At 40.6% G+C, this 24,301-nt stretch overlaps 1 protein-coding gene across 2 annotated transcripts in view; it reads left to right on the top strand.

Annotated features, from left to right (window-relative positions):
- Positions 1–24,301, top strand: part of IGF2BP3 (insulin like growth factor 2 mRNA binding protein 3) — a 117,813-nt gene that overhangs the window by 48,320 nt on the left and 45,192 nt on the right. For both annotated transcript variants that reach the window (XM_042801782.1, XM_042801783.1), the window contains one exon: positions 24,167–24,218. In XM_042801782.1, the coding sequence (XP_042657716.1) occupies positions 24,167–24,218 (52 nt within the window). The remainder of the gene's footprint in view (positions 1–24,166; positions 24,219–24,301) is intronic.

The following is a 24,301-nucleotide window of genomic DNA, read 5'->3' on the forward strand; positions in this document are numbered from 1 at the left end:
CAAACATCTGTTCCTATGGAAAATTAATGGGTTTTATGTTGCTCAGCAGCTTATTTACTAATGCAGCCAAAAAGGAGATGCAAATATCTCCTCACTCTCTTCTCCTCCCCCCTCCCCCCCCATGTTGGGCTTGTTTGCTTGCTTTGCTGGCAACAGTAATTTTGCACACTGGTTCCTGTGCTGTCCCTGTTCACTGTCCTAACAGCTCACTATGCAGGTAAGTCACAGCAGGCAAGGCCACATGAAGCTGCTAAAGCAACGCTGTCAGTCTGGTAACTCTTTAGAGCCATGTCTGTCTGCATCCTGTGCTGTCCATTCCTGCTTCCAACCTGTTTGCTGGTTGACCTTGTCTTCTTTCCTGATCTTTGTCTGTTATAGCACTGAATGTAGTTGTCACAGGTACCTGCTGTTGGAATATTTGTAGTCTGGGACCATACTGGTCAGCACACAACACTTAAATGATTCATTATCTACTAGAGTTGAAAAAGAAAACAATTATGTAAAGTTGTTCTTGAAAATCCATTGTAAAGTTCCCTAAAACTAAACTTAAAGTAATATCTCAAGCTAGTGAAAACAGATGATGAGTCAGTGTAGTAGTTGTGAAGAGTTTCTACACAAGTAGAAAATCCTAAATAAACTGACTAGGCTGGTTTTGGTTTTGTTTTTTTTGTTGGTGTGTGTTTGTTTGTTTGTTTGATGTTTTGTTTGTTGGCTTTTCGTTGTGGGTGTTTTGTTTTTTTTTTTTTTTTTTTTTTTTTGGTTTTTTTTTTTTTGTTTTTTTTTTTTTCCAAATTCTGTCTTCTGGATTCAGTCCTCATAACAGCTGAACAACCTCTTCCATTAAGGCTCTGGAGAACATGTAGCAGCTAATCTTAAAATAGTCTCTGACTTGATGTTTGTGTTTAGAATGTGCAGAGTGTACCACGGGCTATTAATTATTACCTGCTCTGGTATTTCTGTTCCTTGCAAACATGTTTAGGATGATGCAACCCATATACTTACTAAATTGTAAGGATTCTAGGTGGAACAAGAACAGACATAACTTTAATAAACCAACTTTTGGATACAGAAACCATTTAGTACCCTTGGGTAGAATGCTGCTTCTCTAGCTTGTACCTTTGTCCTATTAAAATAATATTTTTTATTTATTGTTGTGTTTATTGTCATATATCAGGTGGCTTAGTGCTTCATAGTTGTTCCATTCATTTATACATGGCATATCCTTTTGCTAGCTTTCTGCTTCAACCAGTGAGTGTTTGGCTACCTGACCTTGCCTCTGGCCAAATAATTTAACTGCTTGTAGGTGGCCTAAGCACAGCTCTCCTGGCACCCTTGAGCCACCAGAATGGAGGAAGAATTAATTTATATTCAGTTTTCCATACTGTCGTAGTTGCTTTGTTCATCTTTTAGTTAGCTGTTGTCTTCACCACTGCATAGCTTATTAGCCAAGTGTAAGGTTACTCAGTGAGTCTGCCAGTGCCGCACACTAAAGAATTTTCTTGAAACCATTCAAATGCTGTTTCAAATAAAGGACACTTGCTAGTGAAAAATGCAGCAGACTTGCCTGGGAGAGTGATTAGAGATGGTTGCAGGTGTATAGATACTACTTAAAGGTTATCTAGTAGCCTTCAAGTAGTATCTATACACCTGCATCTAATAACTTAGAAGGTTAAATGTTATATTTATTGGCAAAACCTTTGTTGTTTGATAACTAGTTTTATTAACAAATGAGAACTACTAGATAATGCATGACTTCACAGTATTATGCATTGTGATCTAGTTTTGGAAGTATTGAATAATATTAGAAATGGTGGCCAAGGTGGTAAGACTTTTTGATTCCTTTAGATGACTCTGTACAGACTTTCATCCACAGATGAAACAGTTTTCTGTTTTTTTTTTTTTTTTTTTTGAGTGGCTGATGCTGGAGGTACAGAAAAGTTTGATAAATAGTCATATGTGGAACCTAAACCAGATAACAAGTGTGGAAGGCAAGGGCTTTTTACAGTTATTCATTTTTTTTTTTTTTAAATTATTTTTGCAGACCCTTTATCATTCTTGCTTATCTGAAATATTTATTCTTCGGTTGAAAGAAATTAATTTAGTGCATTTGCTTTCAGTTTGTACTGCTCCAGCCTTCTTATGCTGTTTCAGGATTTTGAGTGCTATGCAGCCATTTCCTTCTGATAGCATCAATAACATTGAGTTCTGGGGCTGTCCTGGTGAGTCACCTGGTAAAACCAAAACAGTCCCATGAGATTCAGGCTCATCTATCTGTAAATAAGCATGTGCTTGTCTACCTTGTTTTTCCTGTAAACTGCTGAAGCAGTGAAAGTGCTTTCTAGGCATGTGCCCTTGACACACAATGCTAAAAATAGGTCAGTTTGGCATTGCTACAAACTTGCAGGCTTTGTAGTTGTCTAAAAAGATGCTCCCCTATTTAAGCAATTATTTGAAGGGACATGTGGGTGTTGGCTTTTTTTTTTTAATTTGTTTTGGTTTTGTTTATTTACTCACTTTCAGGAAAAAAAGTACTCAGATGTTCTGGTTTCTATGTGTCGTGTGTGTTGTTTTTTTTTTTTTGTGTGTGTATATGACTCAATACATAGAGCTTCTGAATAGATTTCTTCAAATTACAAAAAAGTTAGGTGGCATATCTGTTCATAACGCTCTCAGTAACTTTATAATCTCACTGGGAGAGAGCAGAGGTTGGTTTCAGTCTTTTTAAGGCATCTATGCTCGCTCTTTATGATGATAGTGCTTTTCTGACCATTCTTAAGTGGTGTTATTCTTGCTCGTGAAGTCACGTCGTCTTTCACGCTGGTTATTGTCACTGTTACTGAAACTACTTCAGATGCAGTTGAGACCCTGTTAGAAGAATAATCAGTTAAATTGGCCAAAGCTTTTCTATTTTTAGGACTGTGCTTTTGTGTCACCTTTCTTCCAAAAGAGCTGAACTAGTTAAGCCCATAAAAGCATTTCACGCTGTTTTTTACCAGTGTGACACTGTGTGCATCACGTGAAGGTTGCCATACCTCCCTCAGATGCATTCCTCAAAACCTGTGCTTTGGAGCCATGCGGTTTTGCTGTGTTACCAAACGGCGTTTCCCCCGGTCGTGCAGGAAGCGATCCCTCAAAGCACAGCCCAGGACTGATTGAAGTACAAAGCCCACGTCAGAGCCTGAACCAGAGAGGCGGCTTGCTGTGCTCAGAGTGGGAAGAGGGATGTTTGGAGCTGGGTGTATGACTCCTGGGGGAAGGGGAGGGGAAGAGAGATTTATTTTAACTAACTGTAAGCTTTATGTAGCTTCCTTCCTTCCTCGTTTCCTTTGCCCCCTGCTTTACCTTTACGGTAAGAGCATACAAGAGTCTATGTGGCTTTAAAGAAAGTTATCGCTGCTGCCCGAAAGCAATGGGTGTGTTTGCCCCAAATGGTCCCCAGGGTGCCTGTGACATGGGTCGGTGGTGTCTGGGTGGCAGACGCCTGGACAGGGGGGAGGGCTGGGACTGCAGCCCAGCTCGCTTCCCTCCGGGGGCGGCTGCTGTGCAAGGAGCGGAGCGAGGGCTTGGCCTTCGTCCCCCAGCCCAGGGGGAGAGGAAACACGGTGGTCTGGCAGCCCTGAAAGCTTGAAGGCAGCAGAGATGTGGTGTGTGGGGATGGGAACAGGCTGAGCAGCAGCATCCGTGGAGCGGGCTGTGAAAGCACAGGGTGATGAAAGCAAGTGCTGGTTTTGGCAAGGCAGGGCTTCGTTTTGCTACGTTGGTGCTGTTGCTGCTGATGAGAGAGCAGCGGCAGTGATCTCGTGGCCTCCTCACGTTGCCCCGCTGTTCAACCTCCCCTTCCCTTGGTGTAGTTGTAGCCTATTTACAGCTCAGCAGATCCACTGCTGAGGTGAAGCTCCCTGTGTCTCTTCTCTCTCTGCTCCCCCATACAGATCTGCAGACTGGAGACTTCCCTCAGGCTTCTCTTTTTGCTGCTGGTATGACTGCAAGTGTTTCCGTTGTTTTGTGGAGGTCATGTTTTGGGGGCTTTGGAGGGCTCTCACTCCTGTGCTGCAGATGCCTTTAAAGCAGTTTGTGTGTTTCTTCAAGTGGTGGCACATGGTGAGCAACTGGGGCTGAGGGGAAAGACCCAATAGGACTAGCTGGGGAGAGGGAAGAGCCATTGCAGGTTCAGTGCTGGGAAACAGCATTTACTGAGTCTTGTCTCTGCAAATATTATCTGACTTATTCCAAACTGATTGCCCTTGCAAACAAAAAGCTCTTAGTGCTTGTGCCGTATCCTGCCTTATACCAATTGTTAGTGTTGCACTGGATACCTTGACACCTATATCCATCAAACTCTTGAGTGGATTTCACTTTAAAATAATCCAAGATCCTTGGGAAAATGAATGTTTAGTCTCTGTACTTCATCATTCTCTATTGCTTTAGAAGCAGAACTGAGGAGTTTGCAAGCTGCGCTTAGTTTCCTTCCCAGCTTGAGCCACTATAAAGTACAAGTTACACAGCACTAAAAGACAGAGACCAGGCTGTAAAGCAGTCCAAATTAAGCTGTGCATTTCTAAATTGTGAATAATTCTGAAAACCCTGTTGTACAAGAGAAACGCATGTCCCTGTTTTGGCATTTTTGAATCAGATGCAGAAACAGCGTATGTCTGGGACAAAGAAAAAGAGGAAGAGGAATGTGACTTGTGGTGCATGAAAATATATATTTTACTGCACTCTTACAGCTCATAAGCAACAATCTGAAAGGAGAAGCAGCACGATTTTAAAGTAAAGAAGAATGATCTGTGGGCAAAAGGGCTCCCTTTGTCTGGAGCCAACAGGTTGACACCCTTGCTGGGGTGGCTGCTCAGCTGCCTTTTAAGTGGTGGCAGGGCTCGCTCGGTGAGGCTTAGGGCCAGCAGCCCCCGCTCGCCCCAAGGCTGGGCCGGAGCTGCGGTGCGGAGCCACGGTGTGGGAGGGCGCGGGCCGCTGCCAGCGGAGCTGCAGGCGCATGTCTGGCTCCTGCCTCCGACTTTCCTCCCTCCTCTGTCCCTGTTGCGAGGCTGCCTCTCCCTTCGTGCTGCTCCGGGGCGTGGGCGAGGGGCAGCTCTGCCCGCCGTGGCCGCCGCTACCGGGGGTCCTGCACGGGAAGCCTTTGAGGTCCGTTTTCGCCCTCGCGTGCTGCGAGCGCAGCCTCCTCGGCACGGATGAAGGTTGCAGGGCACGAGCTCGTTTTCACGACACTTCACACAGCTGCGCGAGGTTCGTTGGCTGTTTCTTGTTGCCAGTTCTGTGGTCTTTTCTAGCTTTTCTGGGGAAGTTATTGCTGTAAACAGGCATGTGCTTCACATATACGGTTTTGTGCTGGTGTTTCTAATGAGGAAAGAACATTGCACATTACTGGTGTAGCGTGTATTACAGTCGATATACAGATGGCCATATCCTCACGTGGTCTGTTTCATACCAGATTTACAACTGCGTGTTCATTATTAGACTTGGAGCTGTGTGCGAGTGGTGTTTGTGTAGTTGCCTGCGTATTTAGAGGTTATGCAGATACTGTTCTTCTTGGTAGTGCCTAGTAGAGAGCAATTTTCTTTATCTCATAGCAGACACTTGGAAAAAATGAATCTCAGTATACTTGCTGGGGGCCTTTGGTTTTCTAAAGCTAAATAAGTAAGACTGGACCCATTTTTGAGGATCTGGAATATTTTCTGTTTCTGCTGAGGCCAGGGGTGCTGAGCTCTTCTGCTGACTTGTTTTGGATTAAGGAATTTAACTTTTGACATCCAAGTTGGAAAACTATGCATTTTTTTTTTATCTGATAATTTGGTGGTTTGTAACCACTGTTACAGCACAACTTTGACTTGCATGGGGTAGTTTAGAAGTATGCACAATGGAGCGTTTATTCAGTTTTTATTATTATTGGCCAGTGTGAAGAGGTGATTGTATTTTAGATGAGAAAACATAATATTTCATCCTCTCCATGCATAATTTACCAGTTGGAATTTTGTAATTATGGTTCTAGTTAAGCTTGCAGTTGGTAACTCCAGAACTTGAACTGTTTGTCTTCTCTCTAACGGTTAGAAAATGAGTGTTTAATTGAATGGTTTATAGTGACCAATGTCTGCTCTTTCCTCCTGATGTAACAACTGAAGGACAAACATACAGATAGTTTCCTGCCTGGTATGTTTGTAGTGCTTCTTGGGGGTGATGGGCTGGTGATGTATGCTTATATATTGCAGTTGTAGCTTTAAAATTGGAATTGTAAGTTTTCCCCAAACTTCTCTAAGCAAATTGAATAGTAACTTTATTTTTCGAAGCTGGTTACAGTTAAGCATAAAGGATTTTGTAGTCCCTGATTGTGGTTCTCAGTGCACCTCTTAAAAACTCAGGTTGTCCTCTGTTGCATTCATAGCATTGCCACAAGTGGTAAGGTGTTCTCATGTTGTTACTTGCTGTTCTGCAGTGTTCTGAGTGCTAAGCGTTTTATGGTCAGTTCCTGTTGCCATATTTATAGACCTCAAAAAAAAAAAAAATCAATGGAAAAAAATTAATTTAAATGACAAAAAAAAAAGGGTCAACCTCGAAACCCTTAACCTTTACTGTCCTTTATATTTACAACTGTGATAAGCTGGATGTAACCTTAGCATTCACCAGGTCTAGAGCTTTGTTTTCCCTTTTTCTTCAAACCACTGCATACCTACTTGATACTCTTTCAGCAGTGCTTTTCATCTCCATTTAAGAACGCAATAGAACGTAGATTTTAGAAAACTGAAGGGGAGGAAAATGTCTAACTTGTTGTAAAAGTGCTTTTTTTTCCTTATACATTTTGTATTTTAACTGCAAGTGTGTTTACACAGCTGTCTGCATTCATGTACATGTCGGCTCCCCCAGTATGTGAACTGTGGAATAGATGGATGATATGCCTGTACACTCACATATAGATTTATAATAACAAATCATGTTTTGCTTTATGTCCCAGTTTCTGCCTTTTAATGCTGCATAACTTGCTCTTTATAGTTGGCTCAAACTGGGAATGAAACTAAGGAGCTTGCAAGCACCTTAGTACTGTTTCTAAAGCAATAGAGAATGATGAAGTGCAGAGTCTAAAACATTCACTTTCTGAAGTATCTTGGATGATTTTAAAGTGAAATTTATTCAAGGATTTGATGGATATAGGCTTACTCTAAACCAGTTACTGATACATCAAGTTATATTTGTAGACACAAGAGGTTTAGCAGATGATATTTTCCCAGTGCTGAGTGGAATGGCTGTAGGTATTTCCCTTCACTTCCTACTGCCACCTCCTTTGAGACAGCCGAGAGTCTCCCTGGAGCCCTGGGTTTGCTCTTCGTGTGCCATTGTAAGAAATATGTGGGCAGCTTTGAGGGCATCTCCAGTGGGGGAAGTAAAACCCAACTGAAACATGACCTCATAGAACGACCTGAAGTCGTTAAGTCTTTCCACTGTCTTCTGTGGAAATTAAAGTCTTGAAGTGTGTAACATGTTTTAATGTTTGTTGTAGACAAATGAAATGGTAGAAGTCTTAAATAATAAACATAAAAGATACGTTGATATGGGAAGGGTATCTCTAGCGGTGGGTGTCTAGAATTCATTCAGAAATCTCTGGTGGTACAGATTCAAACATTGGCTCAATTACTGAGATGAAGCTGATTGTACCCTATGCTGGGTAAAATGACTTGTTTAGATCTTGAGTAGCTCTGGTGGTGGTGTTTCTTACAGCTGTCTCCAGAATTTGGGGGTGGCATACCAGAAGTCAAAAACCACTTCAGTCCAGGATCTAATTCATTAGACCAATCTCAGTTCCAAAACCAGGTAGCTGTGGCTGTTATGGGACAAGTTCTAGATCTGGTCTTCCAGCTTCAGTCTTACTGTGGCATGAACATTGGTGGTTGGACTGACTGGACTTCAGCAGCTAGAGAAGGCCATTAAAAGCACTTGAACTTTAAGTCAGTGCTCTTTGCGTGCAAATTTCGGTGTGTCTGTATTGACATTCTCCTCTTTGAAGTAGTGGGGGATAAAAAAGACTGCAGGTCCCTCAATATTAGGATAAGGGAACACACGTACAGGGTATGTATGTGTACAGAGTACAGGGTTTCTGTGTCCCATGGTAAGATGCACATGAAGCCTGCCAGTTCATGGGGCTACTGTACATCTGTTTCCAAATTAGTCAGTCTTGTTTCTATCATGTTGTAAAACTTTTCCTGGTAGACCTGCTCACAACTGCTGATGTGAGTTCTAATCATGTTTTTTCCTCTTTGTCTGAGGAGTATTTAATTTTTAATATCTCTAGGAGGCCAGCTTGAGCTCTATTTATCAAACAGTTCAAGCCTATGATAAGATGCTGAATTCAGTAAACAATATTCCATATGTCCTACCATACTTTGAGATGTCACTTTTTAAAATGAGCCAATCATGAGTGAAGTGAACATTATTCATCTTATGCTAATGCAACATAGAGTTCTTTGAGATGTGTGTGCTGTGCACACATCCCACAACCTATATTTTTATGCCTGAAGCAGCTTCTCATATCAGCTTGCTCTTCCATGCTCTGAGTCCTGCTATCCTGCAAGTGGGTGGGATCTGAACGAATATGTATAACGTGTTGTGTGTGTGTATGTATGCATATGTACACAGAAATATATGTAAAAAAAAGCTATTTAAACTTTAAAAATAGTAGTAGTCAGCTACTCGAGCACAAGCAGCTGTAATTCACATCTGTAGCAGTGGTAGTAAAGACAAATACAGGAGTGTGGAGAGAAGTGAGGGGCGGGACCACCTTTGCGAAAAAATTTTTAAAATCATCCTGAGGATGGATTTGCTAAGACTTATGTCTGTCAACTGCAGAAACCAGCTTGACTGTTCTTCTAAGAGGATTCTAGGAGAATGTACTAACGGTTAATATGACAACTATATTTGTACTTTGAAGTATTTCTGTTTTCATTCTCACCCGGTACAACTGGAGGTGAGTAAACCACTATCTTCATATTCTTCTTAAAGCCTGCTTTTAGCTTTTCTCTTGTGATGAAAATCCAGCTGAAGGTACTGATACCTACACCTTAATGAGAAGCAGATGAGAAGTAGTGGTTAATGTTTATTTGTTGTTGTTGTTTTTTTTTTTTTTTTTTTAAAAGACTGATTATTTATGTAACATGTAGTCACAGATGTAGTCAAAGTGCAGATAAATCAGGCTTCCTTTTTCCAGAATTTAGACAGAGATCTCTTGAGTTATTGTTTCCTGATTTCTTGTCTGAAGATATAAAAATACCACAAGCACTGAAGCTTTTAATGGTAGTTTTAATGCAGCCAAAACAGTGAGGAACATAATATCACACAGGCACCATTGTTCAGAGACTCAAGTTCTCTATCAGTGGCACGTGAGCATTTATTTCTTTTCTAGCTAGATATTGGAGGGGAAAAAAAAAAAGAGGTGGGGGGAGGAGAGAGAAGAGTGGGGTGGGGTGAGTGATTTCTGATTTCCTCCTCCACCCTGCCCTGGAAAGCCCATTGCAACCTTTGAGCTGCTTATTGTTTGGTTATCTCATATTAGATACCTGCAAGTGTCATCCCTTGTTTTTCTTGTAAATGCACTGAGGAAAAAGGCTTGTGTCCTTAATTGTTAGGCAAGATTCACAGAAGGAAAAACAAATAAACCATAAACAAAACAAACAAAAAACATTTCAGTTAGTACTGAGGTGAGTTCAAGGGAATGATTACCAGAGTGGAACAGTTGATCCGTCATTACAGAAGGATGGTTGTCTTCCCATCTAGAAATAGGTTGCTGCCATTTTTGTGTGTCCATTCCTGTAACGATTCTTCTGAAAGGGGCAAGAAAAAAAAACCCAGACAAAAGGAAAGTGAAATCTGTTTGTCTCTGAGTCCATATAAATGAACATAAAATGAACCCGTTTTATAAGTTTAACCTCAGAAGACTCCAATTGACTGAAATTGGATATCAAAGACTGTATCCAAATGACTGTCAGAAAAAGGAGGATCCAATCTAATTTTCAAAAGTTGAGTTTGTCTGTGATAATGCCCGGTGTGCACCTTAGGAGCTGCTCTGGGATAGCTACTGCTGATATAGGTTAAGGGATGCCCTGCACGTTACTGGTGGGAGACAATGCAAGGAACGAAGCTGATATGTCTACTTGTCATTATCTATTCATATTTTCAGAGCGTTAACCCTGGGGCCATTCCTTTATCATATTGGAAAGCATGAGAGCCTTTATTAAACATAAAGAGGACACACCTCATGCATGTTGTAGTGTGCAGAGGCAAAGTGTGTCTGCCTTAATTGCGCTTTTGTTCCTGAACCCCCCAGAACCCAGGCTGGAGGGTGACCAAGGGAGTATCTGGGTTGGGGTTTTTTTCCCTCCTTCTAGGAAAAGCTAATATAATCATCAAAATATTCTTAACTATATGCCTCTTTCTTGTGAAACCTCACTGTTGCAGATAAGGTTACATGCAGAACTCTTCCCACATGCCAGTTGGGAGTAACAGCAGATAACTTGGAGCCCGCAGCTAAGATGAGCATGTTGGAGTGTCTGTTTACAAATCAAATATCGGCCTGGCATGGCCTGCCCTGGCAGCAGAGCTGTGCGCGCGCTAAAATTAAAGAGGAGGCTGGAAAGGGAGACATTCCTCATGTTCTGGGCTGGTCTCATTGGTTCAACAGCATGTACCACTACTGCGCTGCTGGCATGGTAGCCAGCACAACTACAGTAGCACATTGTGCGCTAGTGGGTAAGAGCTCAACAATAAGGGACTGGAAAAGACTGCTTTCCATAGAGAGGTTTTTAGAAGGCTGAATATTACCAAAATAATTTCACAAAGCTATATAATCTGAAAAGCAACTGAAGTGACTGCCCTTGATCTGCTGCCAGACCTCATGGGGTATTGCTTTCCACAGGCTGCTGCAGCACACTCGGCCATGTTACCCCATCCCATAAATTTTTTTTTTCTGCCATAGCTGAGCTTACTATTTATGCTAGTTTGGAAGTTAGGCATGCTGTCGGGTGAGCAGAGGGAAAAGTAATTTTACTGTTGCTATGTGGAAGAATGGCCAAATGCTTGCATGTATTTTTGGGGTGGTATAGAGTGCTTAGACTTTAAATTCTAGCCAAGGGTGTTCAGGTTTCTAAGCCAGCCTCTGGGGCTGGCAGGCAGAAGCTCTTCTAGTGTTGTCAGCCCTGCTGCCAGGGACGTTGTGACGTCCTGCAGGGAACAATATGGCAGCCTCTCTGTCTGAATGTCTCAAATCCATTTGAAGTAAAGACTTTAAAAATGTTGGTAAAAGGTCCCTGAACCAGGGGGATATTTTCTCTTTTAAAGTTTTAAAAAAAAAAATAATTCTGGAAATAGGGTGTCCTCGGCTTCTCTTCCCACCTTGCAGTTGGAAGCAGTAAGTTTGCAGAAAGGTGCTGTTTGTAGTGCTTCCAGGAGCTGTGCTGGTGCAAATGTCTGTTCTTTACATTCAGTGTCCATATTTTATTTAGAGTTTCTGACACATTCTTGTTGCTTATTACAAAGTTTGCTTCTAGCATCACAGTGGTTTGGGCTTTCGTGTTTGTTTTCTTGGCTTTTTAAATATTTCTCTTCTCCTCTGGGATGCCATGTTGTATGCATCTTGTGGTCGTTATTCATAATTTAAGAACCTGTCTTCATAGTAGAACATGTTCAACGGGCCCATCTTTATTCAGTAAACTCTTGTCTGAAGAACATCTTGGAGTATCTCTGTGCTGAGCACAGCTCTGCAATGCTTTGTTAGAGGATTTCATCTGTCATGTTTTTGATTTTTTTTTTTTTTTTATTTCATTCATTTTGATCCTTTTTGAGTATTTAGGCGATAAAAATAGTCATCAGTGTTTTGTGTCTCATGCTTTCCAGCTTCAAGGTGTCTTGTATGTGGCTGCTTCTGTATGCTGAGCTGTTTCCATCTACCTGAAACTGAGCATTGGTGTGTGTATGTGTGGTGGTATGTGGTTATACAAGAGTGTATATTAGTTGATTTCCGAGGCTTCTGCTACTGCTTGTCTCCATCTCTCTCATTTACATTCATCCTACATTCCCTTATACCCAGAAGCTGCTCTTGTGTAGTCACTGACCTGGGATCCTGATCTTCCTATCTGTTCCCTTCTCTGACCTGGTTGTGATGCAGCTCATCCCTAAACTCTGTTGTTCAGGCCTTTGGAGAGCTTGCTTTCGTAATGCCCCTCATGGTTTAGAAGCACTTTCAGTACTTATTATTCCCACAGTAGCTGGTCTCTTCCCCTGTGGCCTTTCCTACACAACGTAGAACCAGTTCCCTGTGACATCTCTCCTGGGCACTTCTGCCTCACACTTCACCTCTGTCCTCAGAATTCCAGGAGAGCACACACCACACTTGGAGCAGGCCAGGCTGTCTGAGGACAACCTTGAATTTCAGCTGAAAGATCAGGTGGATGTTTCCATTCCTCCTCTCCCCAATACTTCCCCATATAGCTGTTGCACCCATTGCCTACACTGTGCAAGCTCTTTGAGCCAAGGGCCACCCTGGCTTGTTGCTGCTTTTGTTATGCATAGTCACTGTTTAATACAAGAGGTGTGTGCTGCTAATGATTTGAAATCAGTTTTTCCACTGCTTCATCAGTCCTCTGCTATTGCTCTCTGCATCTTCTTGCTATGCTCAGCTCTGAATAGCACATGTTTCATTCTCATCCAGATGCCATGAACAGGGATTTAAGAGCTGTGGCTCCCTAAATATTCAGCAGGCGAATAACCAAGATTTCTTAGTTCCTCTTACACCGCCTCCTCTTTCTTCTCATGTCAATAGCAAAGCACTGAAGTACTCTTTCCCTCTGTGCCTAAAAATCTAGTTCCCCTTCTGTTGGGCTGAGCATTTCGCTATGAATCAGTGAAAAATCAGAATGAAATGTGCATTCATACAGGCGTGTACTGGGGATTTACACTCCCACTTCCCTTATTTTAAACAGTGCTGGCTTTTTAAATGTCAAAAAATTTAAATTTTAAGCTTTTTAAGGAGGAGTTGTTTTGACAAGAGGAGGTTGTTTATTGTGTAGTAAATGTGAAACTGGTAAATGGCATGCAACTTCTTCGTGCCCTGAAGTATTCTTCACCTTTACTCTTAACTTATTACTATTACAGATGTTTTTGATTCATGTTCAGGAGCATATTGCTGTAGGAAGTTGAAGTAGTTTTAGCAGAGGATAGCTTGTGGAGCTAGTTATGGAGCAGCAGTGAAACAGGGCTGGAGCCACTTATCCCAATACTTTCAGTGCCTGCTTCATGGCATAAGGAAGAAGTTGCATTGAACTGAGTGTCCAGGTTTCTGGAAAATAAGGGGAGATATGTGGAGTTTCTTTGTGTGTGTGTGGGTTTTTTTTTTTTTTTTGTGTGTGTGTGTTTTGTTTGGGTGTTTTGTTGTTTGTTTGGGTGTTTTGTGTGTTGTTTTTATTTTTATTTTTTGTTTTTTTCTCTTTAAATGTAACAGCCTAGCACTGGTGTTGCCAAACTGCTCAGATGCTTGCACAAGGGTGACTTTTGCAAAGGCTGGCTCTAATGGCTTTTTTAGCTGTTAAAGCCTGATGTTTTGGGCAGAGCTGATTATTTAGTTGAATTGAAACTTGGTTATAAGTTATAAGGCAGAGACTTAGGTCTTAGAGACTTTCCTGTGGGACCAGTAAGAATAGAGAAGACCTCTACTGCACTGTATTTGATTTCTTGTGCTTTTCATAAGTAGACCTGAGGAATAGCAGGTGACTTAACTGTGTTCCAGGAAAGCAATTCTCTTTTGAATAAAAGAACAACAAACAACCCAAACCCATATACGATCCATGTTAGTTGGTAGTCCCTTTTTCCTCCATGAATTCCAGTGTTTGTGAAGAATAAGGGTATTTCAATTTTCAGGTTTGTGCAATTACAGAATATTAATTCATGCAAAGTGAGTGGAACAGTGTAAACTTGCCCTTTTCATGATTGTATCTCTTTTGTTTTCCTTTTGTAAGAAGGGAAAATATATTCTCACTGTATTAATAGTGAGGCTGTACAATGAACTATGGAGTCAGAGACCTTGCTGGTGACTGAATATATCCTGCAAGGCTGTGAATGGAAAACTTCCACCTTTCTTCATAGGAGGCTCTGAATGCAAGTAGGTGGAAGTGGAGATTGCTCTCGAATCATGTTAGGTGTAGTTAACTCATTTAACTATGGTGGTTCTCCTTGAATTGTTCCAGTCATCTTGTAATTTGCTCCTTCAAAATTGACACTTAAAAGTAATTTATAGTCTGCAAGCTGTCAACTAGCACTCAGCATTCACACTCTGAATTGTTTTGTTTGGGTATATATAGGTCAAATTGTATTAACATAGTGCATCTCTTGCAATCTTAATGTCTAGTTTAGATAATAACATTCGGAAGTTTGTTTTTTTGTAAACATCCTCTTAAATCTTAACTTGCACGTTAGGGCATGAGTTGGCCATAATGCTGTGATACTTTAAGCTAGACTTGGAAACCTCATAGATCTTGGTACATGTGTCTTTAACAGAATTTCATTATAATATCTCTAACTTTTAGGGTTTTTTAATAACTTGGTTTTGAGTATTTTAAATACATATACTTTATTTTTATGCCCATCTGAATGATTAGGCAGCTGATAGTTAATGTGTTTTACCACATAAATTTTCTACACTCAATCCTGTGAATCCCCTTTGCTCCAAGGTTCATGTTTCTACAGCTTGAAGCCTTTGACAGCACTTAATTGTTGGTGTTTGCAAAGCTTTCATCTCTGCATTAGCACTGTAGAGACCTTTTATTGTAGATTTTATTTTAATCTGATTCTGCAGCTCCAAGTTATTCAAATACTTGCAGGTAGTGTTCTTGCTCTACCAAGATTTCTCCTTCTTGCTGTAAAGCGTATATGACTTGTATTTTTGTCTGACCTCAGGCTTGAGTTCTTGAGTCCCACTCCAACCTCCTCTACTTCTTTCAGTGCCCAGTCCCCATAGCAGGGACTAGAGATAAGATTGTCCTGTTTCTTCCCTTCTCCCTGAAAATAGCCATACTAAACAGGAGAGGTAGGTTGAGAAAAACTTGTCTCCTCCAGTTGTTCGGATGACTTTAGTAATTCCAGGTGTAGGTATTACAACTACTCAAGTGACTGAGATGCCCTGTGTGTTATGAGGCTGCTACTGATGATCTGCATTCAGGTACAGGAGTTTTGCCATGCCAGCAAAATAATTAGGAAGATGAGGTAGGTGACATGTACTGACAGCTTGAGGGAAAGTTTTGTACGAGAATGTCCAGCAACCCAGCCCATGTGTCTGTAAGCCTCTGTAAATACAATTCCCTCGCTTCGGTAGTCTCTTGTATTTCAGAGACATGTTGTTTAGAGGCCAAACCGTCTATTAAATGTCTGGTCTGCAGCAATGCTGTCCATTAGTAGGACTTCTGGGAAGCCAAAGGCATGGCGTGTATCTTATGGATAACCAGTTTAAAAAGGGGGAAGGGGAATCCTGTATATTTAACTCAAGTAAAATGCTTCGATCTTTTTATAGTTTTTCCTGGTTATAAAGAGATCCAAAATATTCATGAAGTGGTTGTTAAGGACTTATCTTTTTCCTGAAAGCCTGTCATCTTGAGTCTTGTGTGCAACAGAGTGAACGTCTCAGATGTGATCTCCATCATCTGAGTTCTAATATACTTTATTTTTATCTGCACTGATCTGTGAACGAAATCCATTTTACAGGATTTTCCTCTATGATTCCCTCTACCATTTTTAGATAGTTACAAGCAGATCCTAGGGAAAATGCTTAATGTTAGAATATGGGACAATCTTCCTGGGAAAGATTTCTGTGATATCAAGCACTGACTTGGCTCTGTTTCTATGATGCGCCAGCATACATGTACCAGAAGGAACCCTCTGGTATGTGGCCTCTTTGTGAGATTATCCCTGTGCTCTTGTCAAGAGATTTCTTGGAACTTGTGGTTGCTGATCAGTTCCAAAGATGATTCAAAAATTGATTTTTAGTCTGACAGATTTCTGTTATAGTTGTATGTTTCCAACTTTACAGAAGGCTTTTTTTTTTTTTTTTAATGAACGAACTATTATTATGCTGAAACTAAAAATATGAGACTAGCACCAGCCTTGTAGAGCTATAATGAAGTGGCACTAAGACTTTTTAATAGCTACAGAAAATAGCTTTCAGGAGTGCCTTTTCCACACACATGTGCACACACAAAGGGCTAAAGTGTATAGGAGAAATACAGTTGTCCCTGATAAATCTTCCAGTTAAAAGGAACACGTATTCCATAATGCTATGGAACTAATGAAATTGGGAGGATTGAAAGGTTGAGGGGGGAAAGGAAAACCATGACCATTTCCTTTCTGATTTTCATGGCACTGAGCAGGACATTGCAAGTTGCACTGTGGGGCTGAGCAGCAGTCCTCCTGAAAGAGACCACTGCTGGGTGCATCTGCAGGAAGGTGTTGAAACAGTCAATAAAGCACCAACTGTATTTTGATATAGTGCTGTGAGTGAAGCAGGAAATTCATTCTTTATCCTAGTGCATTTTCCAAACATTCTTCTAAAACTTGCTGGCTCCCTTGCTTTTCTGTAGTGTATCGTTTAATCAAAGTTGGGCAATAGATTCTCCCTGGATAGTAATGCTTTTATAGCTTTCTTTTTTTTCCTTCCCTTTGGCAATCTACAAATGAGATTGTAGAAGTAGAGAAGAGTGTTTCCACTTAAACTGGCCGCCTCGATGTGAGAGGAGGCAGATGAACACGAGCTAGTGTCGCTGCTGCTTCCCACCACGTTTCACAACACCCATGTGCCAGCCCAGCATGTGACCCTTCCCTCACACTGAGCCACAGAAATGTCCTGGTAGTCTGTCTGCTGGGGAGGAAGAAGAAGAGGAGGAGGAGGAGGAGGGGGGGGCCTGGCAGTGCCCATGAGGAGATCCTGGGAATGGGGATTAGCTATGTAAAACAGCAGTTGATGCATTTAAGGATCGAGCTGCACGATGGTGCTTTTTAATTTTGTGGAAATCAGGAAGGGTACTGAATCAGGAGTGTTTGCGTTAATGTTAACCTGGTTCATAAATTCTGACATTATCTGAAACTGCTCTTGAAGTTACACCTTTAGCGTGAGGAGAGGGGAGATTAATGAAGTATTATATCAGTTATTGTGCGGTGCTTAATTGCATTCAGATAATGTTTCATGAATACTTATTTCTCTGTGTTTTCAAACTTGTTTTCATTTAATTTAGATGAAGGGTGAATAGAAGCTGCCAATTTGGCCATCTCTACATGATTCGTTATTTCATAATACCTGTATCATATTCCCTCTCGTTTCTTTCCAAACTGAATTATCCTGTTCCCTTTAATCTCTTTGTGAAGGAGGCCACCCATGCATCTAATAAGGGTTTTTTCCTTTCTCTAAACATTTCTCAAGTACTTTTTTTTTTAAACCCTGAAGACCATTTAATGCCATTTGTCAACCTTGATACTATGATTTTTTTTTTTTTTTTTTTTAAAAACCCATATCTCCTTAGTGTAATGCTCACTAATCTTTCCTCCCAATCAGACATTCAAGAGACTGTTTCCAGTTTAGGATCTAATGTGGGAACATGAAAGCAAGCAAGAACTTTTTGTTTGCTGCATTCAGTATCTGGGCTAACTTTGTAGCCCAAAAATTTCTTTTGCAATTTCTTTTATTTTCAGAGCTTCATTAGAATATTCTCTCAGTGAATTTTTCCAGTGTATGAATTTTTATTTTTAAAAAGGAGGGAGAGGGAATTCTGATGCTGATCTTCATCCGTAATGGTTTACCATGTTGCTTACACTTGTTGGATTTCTCTTAATTTTTTCTGTAGAAGTTAAACTTCTTCTATCTGTAAATCATGCTAATTATACTTTATGTGATTTTTGACTTAGCGGATTTAAGGCAGGTCTTTTTGAATGTTCTTGAATATTAGTGTGATCCTAAAGCATTTAATCCTCTCTCTTTCCATTACCTTTTTATTTTATATACATGGGTGGGGTGTATATAAATTTAAATGATCCAGAAGTATTATCTGGAAATATAAACACATGTAGTATGTGGAGTTGGTTACAATAGTTGTAGTCATGGCTGTATGTGCTGTTTTACCTGAGCCCTATTTTCAGTTGCTTTATATTGTTTGCTTAATTTGAAACAGTGAAGCTGAAATAGTCCACATCATCTCTTACCTCCTTTTTTTTTTTTTTTTTTTTTTGAGCATCTCAGATATTCCATTATAAGAGCAAGGTAAATAGGGAGCTAGTGTGTTTGCTTTTAGCACTCTAGGGAGGGATGTTGGTGTGGGCCAGTGGGTGGCCCTGCTGTAAACTAAACAAGTCCAGTGTGTGCAATGAAGATGACTTGTCTGCAAGAGTTGTGCCCCCGTTACCACACACTTTGTTGAATTTTGCAGCAAGTCGAGGACTTTTGGCAAGACAAACCCCTTTGGTTAGGGGAATCAAATGCTGCCATGGCAAATCGAATTCTGCATCTTCTAGTCTCTGGTACTGGACAAACTATTTAAGCAGAAGTTGCCATTAGTTGCTAAGTGTGCCTTGACTCAGTTCGTCTCATGTGACTAGCTTCAGGTCTCTCTTGCAGAAGAGCTGTGTTCTCCTTGCTACCGAAAGTGGCTTTGAAGCTGCACTTTGAACACAGACATGCTGAGCGCTGTGGAAAATCTAGCCCTTGGTGTCCAAATTGGTCACTCAATTAGTAGTTCCTTTTGACAATTTTGGCTTTGTTCTCTGTGGTTCAGCTTTACATTCTTAAAACCCTGGTAATGCCACCTAAACAGAATTGTATTATAGGGTAAACTTATTAATAGTTTTGAACATTTGGATATAACTGTAAGTTCCCAGGAGAAGAATTCACTCCAGGGTTTGTATGGGATGTGGTAAATAAGCCAGAGTTATTGTTTTCAGGCGCTGCCTTTCTGGTGTGTGCAAACAATGACTTCAGCAGCTTCCAGACTTATTTTTCTGATTCTTCCAGACTATGGTCATGGTTTCATGAGACATGGGTATTGGAGGGCCTACACGATGAAAAACACCATCACCACATGTTGCAATGCGTTGAGCCATTGCAAACTGGTGTTGCCTATTCAGATGCCTTCATAAAGCTTTGGAGGGATAATTTTGTCCCAGCAGACTGCATGCTGGTGTGGGTATTCCATTCCCAGGCTTCTCTGCCTTTACAAGGGACACATGTGCTCTGATCTTTTTTTGGTGAAAATAGGCAAAGCTGTGGTGCTTCTGCTCTGGCAGACAGGCTGGGAGGGGTACCAGGGGACCTTGTACCACCCTCACCGATCTGCCACGGACTCCGTGCAGGTGATGCACCGTTACCTAGTTACACCTTTCAAAAATGACTGCTTCCTTAGAGATTTATTAGGGCCTTCTTTGAACTCAATTTTCTTCATAAAGTCATGCTAGCCCCTGTTGGGGATGTGGTTTTTACCAACAAAGAGACTATGCCAAACTGAAGGCACTTTGAAAAGCCTTTTTAACATTGTCAGTTGTCAACAGATGATGGGGCTGGAGAGTGATGGTGGATCTGCTAAGGTCCTGTTTCAACACTGAAGTCAAGAAATACCAGCTCTGCTCACACTATGCTGCATTCATATAATGAATTTAAAATTGCATTTTTTTTTTGTGGACTTAAGTATACCAACAGGGCAATTGAAGTGTGCAGGTGACATTAGTAGTTCATCCAGGCTTAATATCTGAAGTGATATGAGCATTGCTATGCACCTCCGCCCCCTCCTTTCCTTACCTGGCTCTTTCATTTTCTTTCATTCCACCTCTCCACTTCTAAGTTAAAAAGCCACTTGCGTTAACAACTTCTTCTTTTTCCTCATGTTGCCTGACTTTCTTCACTTTTTTTTTTTTTTGTTGTTAAATTACCCAGAGAGCTCAAACTCTTTGCAGCCAAAAATTTCCCCATGGTCTTATACTGAATGACCCTAATCCTTCTGTCTCTTTTTCTGTCTCTGCTATTTGTGATTTCAATGGTGTTGTCTAATTTTAAGTCCCAATCAACATGCCAGGAGTCATGGAGACAAGGGTGGTGGTCTAATGGATTTGCTCTGTGTGAGTGGAGGAAATAACTTCAGGTTCTACAGCACCACTGTGAAGTTCCCATTGATAAGTGTGTGTGAGAGAAACATTATGGATAACTGTGCTTATGGACCAGATGTCTTGAGACTAATTTGCTTATGGTGTAGGGCAGAAATCTTACAGCACCGTAAGATGATATGTATGAAATAGTCTGTTCTGAAAGTGCAGAAAACAGCAGCTCTGGATTGTTCAAAGGCGCTACTTTTTGAACCTGAGAAATCTGCATGAGAACCGGGATATTTTAATGTGTGCTTCAAGCTCTCAGCTCTACTGAAGAGTAACGTTTCCTTGTTTCTTTTTTCCTTGTAAAGCAGCCTTGATTTGTGGGGCTTGGTGTAGGGTAATGCTGTTTATAATGAAGTCAGAATTGGCTTTTAGAGCGTGATGAATGAAAGTCCACAGCATAAGACTGCAGCTTTTTGTGAGAGAGACATCTGTGCTATAACAAGAGCAGGAGACCCAATTTAGACAACTGCTAGAAGGAGAGCTCAAGAAAAGGAAAGACTTTTTTTTCTAGCTTAGATTAAATATTTGTACAAATAAACTTTTCTTTTCAGCTGTTCATCAGAATTGCTGCTGCACCACCAACTTGGCTTTGAATTTTGTTCTGATTGCCCAACAAGGCTGTACACGAAGAGTGTTACGGAAGAGCAGCTTAAACAAAACATGTTTGTTTTGCAGCAGAACTAGAGGCTTGGGGCTAGAGAGGAAAAAATTTGGGGAGTGGGAAAAGACAGTGCGAAGAGAAATATGAACAAATGAGGCATGTGATAAGAAACTGGCTGTTGCAGTAAATACATGTGAAGCAAGAAATACATGCAGGAGTAGAGTTCTGTGTTTTGGAAGTGAGTTATGATACAGGATCTGTCTTTGAATACAGTTGCAACGCCTTTTCCTGGCTGTATCTGCTGGTTCAGTTAAAAGTGTTCTTACCCATGAAGCTTGCTCCTCTCACACACAGGTATACCCCAGCTGCTGTTGTAAGTTTTTTACTAGTGCATTTTAAACAAAATCTGGCTAAAAGTCTACCCCTGTGGTATTGATCACACTTAAAACCTTGCTGCCTGAGACTGATTGTGATGAAAATACAAGCATCTGCTTGAGGACAGTGCTGTGGTGAGCAAGTGTCTTTGACCCAAGAGGATTGTTTCTCATTTCAGTTAAAGCAAGATCCAACCCTTTGAGGAAACTTCCCATAAATCTGTTTGGTAAAGCAACTCTTTTAACAACATGGGAGCTTGAGTCACTTGGATTAAAGCCCAGATGGACACTGTCTCCGACTGAAATGGCTCAGAAGAGGATTAAGGATCAGCATAAGTGGAGAACTGGTGAAGAGGGGTGGGATGCTAAATGTGCCACCTTGGGCTATTGCTCAGCATTAACAGCAGAGGAGCTTCTTGGTTCTTAGGCTTCTTGGAGCAGATGCAAGGTTAATGTGTTAAGAGGTTTTTGATGGCTGATCAGAAACATGCTGAAGGTAGTAGTTTTTAGAGAGAATGTAGTGTCTTTAAGAAGTTGTGTGGATTCAGTTTTAAAGCATTTGTTTTCTTGGTGAAAGAGGTGACATTAATGCATGGGTCTTAATGTAAAGGTATGCTTAGCCCAGAATATAAATTTAATATTAAAATAGCTTACAAAAAAATGATTAATCCAACAAAGTCTTGTACCTCTGGCATTCCAGCTTTGCTCTTTTCCTGTATCATTAAGGATGAAAATGAAATCCTGGGATTTTGAAGTGATGCAGCTTTGGGGCAAAGTGGGCATGAGCTGGTGGTCTGCACAGTCCAAACGTAATAAAAATTTGTCATAATAAAAGATGTTAGTTCACACTGTAGTACAGTCTGCTGTGTAATAAAGCATGGGTGTTGACATACTGTAGGGACAAAGAAATTGCATTATCAGACTAATGAACTCTTCAGTATCCTATTTCAAGTAAACAGAATGGATCTCTAAGCCAGGGACTTGCTTTGCTTTTCTTGTTTTAAAACCCTGACCCCCACCTGAGATTCTATTCACCCCCTGATATCAGGGTAGGCACAATTATCACTTAAGCCATCTGTGGAAGAAGGCTTTCCTCTAATTGCATGCAGTGACTCCCTGGCTGGTGTGGAAGTATGCCCTCAGACCTGCAAAAGATTTCTCACTTCTCCCACTTGTCTGTGCTGATGTTTCAATTGTCTTAAGAGGATCTTCCACAGACTTTTTTTAATCCCCTGGAGCTACTCTGCTTCACTAATATTTAACAAATTTCAGAGCAAACTTTTCCTTAGAAAGTTTCAAACCCATCAGATCTGAGGAGTGGCAGAAAACTAATTTTTAGGGGATTGAAAAGGCAAACTCTCACACTAGGCTAATCTCTACTTGTATGAGGAGAGGACAATTAACAACTTGTCTATGAAAACAGAACAGTTGCCAAGAAAACTTACTAGACCCTACACAAGAAGGATGGGGAAATTCTGCAGTTTGAATTAGTAATGCATTGCTCAAACTTGGCGAGCGGTGCATTGCCTTTTAAATACTTGATTTGAAATATTACCACTGAAAATGTCTATGTGCAATTACAATTTTAGAAGGGTGGTAAAGACTGGATATTATATGGATGTAAATTGTCATTAAGTTTGGGCATATAAACTGCAATTTATCTTAAAAATTTCTTTTATATTGTAGTAAAAGTATACCATATATTAATAAATTATAACTTTGAATTCTTAATCTTGTGAGGCTGTAGACTCTGAATTTTATATTTTTAGGGACTGGGGTTTTGTGCACACTCAGTTGCTGGTTATAGCAAGAGGAAGCATACTGCAACGAGAAGCTGCACAGACGTGTTTTCATGCCTACTGCTTTCATTCTGTCCTTGCTTCCATGTTTCCTTCCTGTCCCAAAAGGATTTCCTCCCTTTCATACTGACATTTTGCCTGAAGAGACGTACCAAGGTGAAGAATGACACTTTGGTCACAGAAGAGATTGGAAGTGTACTTTTCCATTTGCTGGTGCAAATCATGTACTTTTCCAGTGTTGTTTTAATTCTTAAGACAAAACATTATCATACAATAAACCACAATGACGCTCTTGTGTTCTGTGCTAGTTACTGATGCAGTGACTGTTTTCTGGAACATTATTTCTCACCTGGAAGAAAATAAAGTATATACCATGTGAATTTTAAAGCGATACAACTGTGGGTATTTTCGTGTTTTTACTGGAGTATTCTGACATCTTGATTTTCCTAAAAGTCTCATTGTTTCTTGTTCTTTCTTCATCCTCCACCTGACTAGAAAGAACCAATTATGCCAAATAAAGCTACTTTTATTTGGATTTCTTTCTCCCCGTCACATGCCTTTACCTGTTTCTCCTTCGCTTTCTGCCAGTTGACAAATTAATTGTAACTTTCAAATAATTGTGAAGATACTGTTGCGAGTGGTTCCTCTCAAATAGTTGTGAAGACACTGTTGCGAGTGGTTCCTTTGGAATGGGTCCGTGGGAAAACTGTCAAAACAATTGTGGAATGGGTCTTGATGTGCTGGTTATTCTGGTTAAATTCTCTGTGTAGATAAGCCTCCACTAAGTAAGAGAATAAAATTTTCAGGTATGACCTAGGTGTGTTGGGAAGAAAAAAACCCAAACACCAAACAATGGCAAAGTTACATATATGCACTTCAGACAGATGGAAAGATTTTATTCCAGATTTGCTCTTCTGTAATTCTTCCTGCCTCTGCTTTATTTCACTCTGGGAACAGGTGAATTGGAGGTTTATTTTCAAAGTTTGAGACTTACAGTGCAGTGTGACTTCTTGGAGTTATGTTCTGTATTTTCATATTCACAAGGTTTTAAATGAAGATTTTCTGATGTGAGAAAGAAAACAAGCACTGTCCTAAAATAGTTAATAGTTCTTCCTCATTGGAATGCTCTGTGTTCTGATAAAATTTTTACAACTTTCAGTGATTTTTACACTCAGTTTTGTTAATCTGGTTTGAAATTGAAACCTGTAATTTCTTTTACCTCTTGATAGGTGCTGGATAGTTTGTTAGCTCAGTATGGAACAGTGGAGAACTGTGAGCAAGGTATGGCTCTACTCTCAAATCGTTTTTAAATCTGTAGCGGGAAGTGAGTGCACATGGAACTTAACCTCTTCTCATTGTGTTTT

This window comes from Tyto alba, unplaced genomic scaffold (assembly GCF_018691265.1).
Source record: "Tyto alba isolate M040663 unplaced genomic scaffold, T.alba_DEE_v4.0 Super-Scaffold_38, whole genome shotgun sequence".
Lineage (NCBI taxonomy): Eukaryota > Metazoa > Chordata > Aves > Strigiformes > Tytonidae > Tyto > Tyto alba.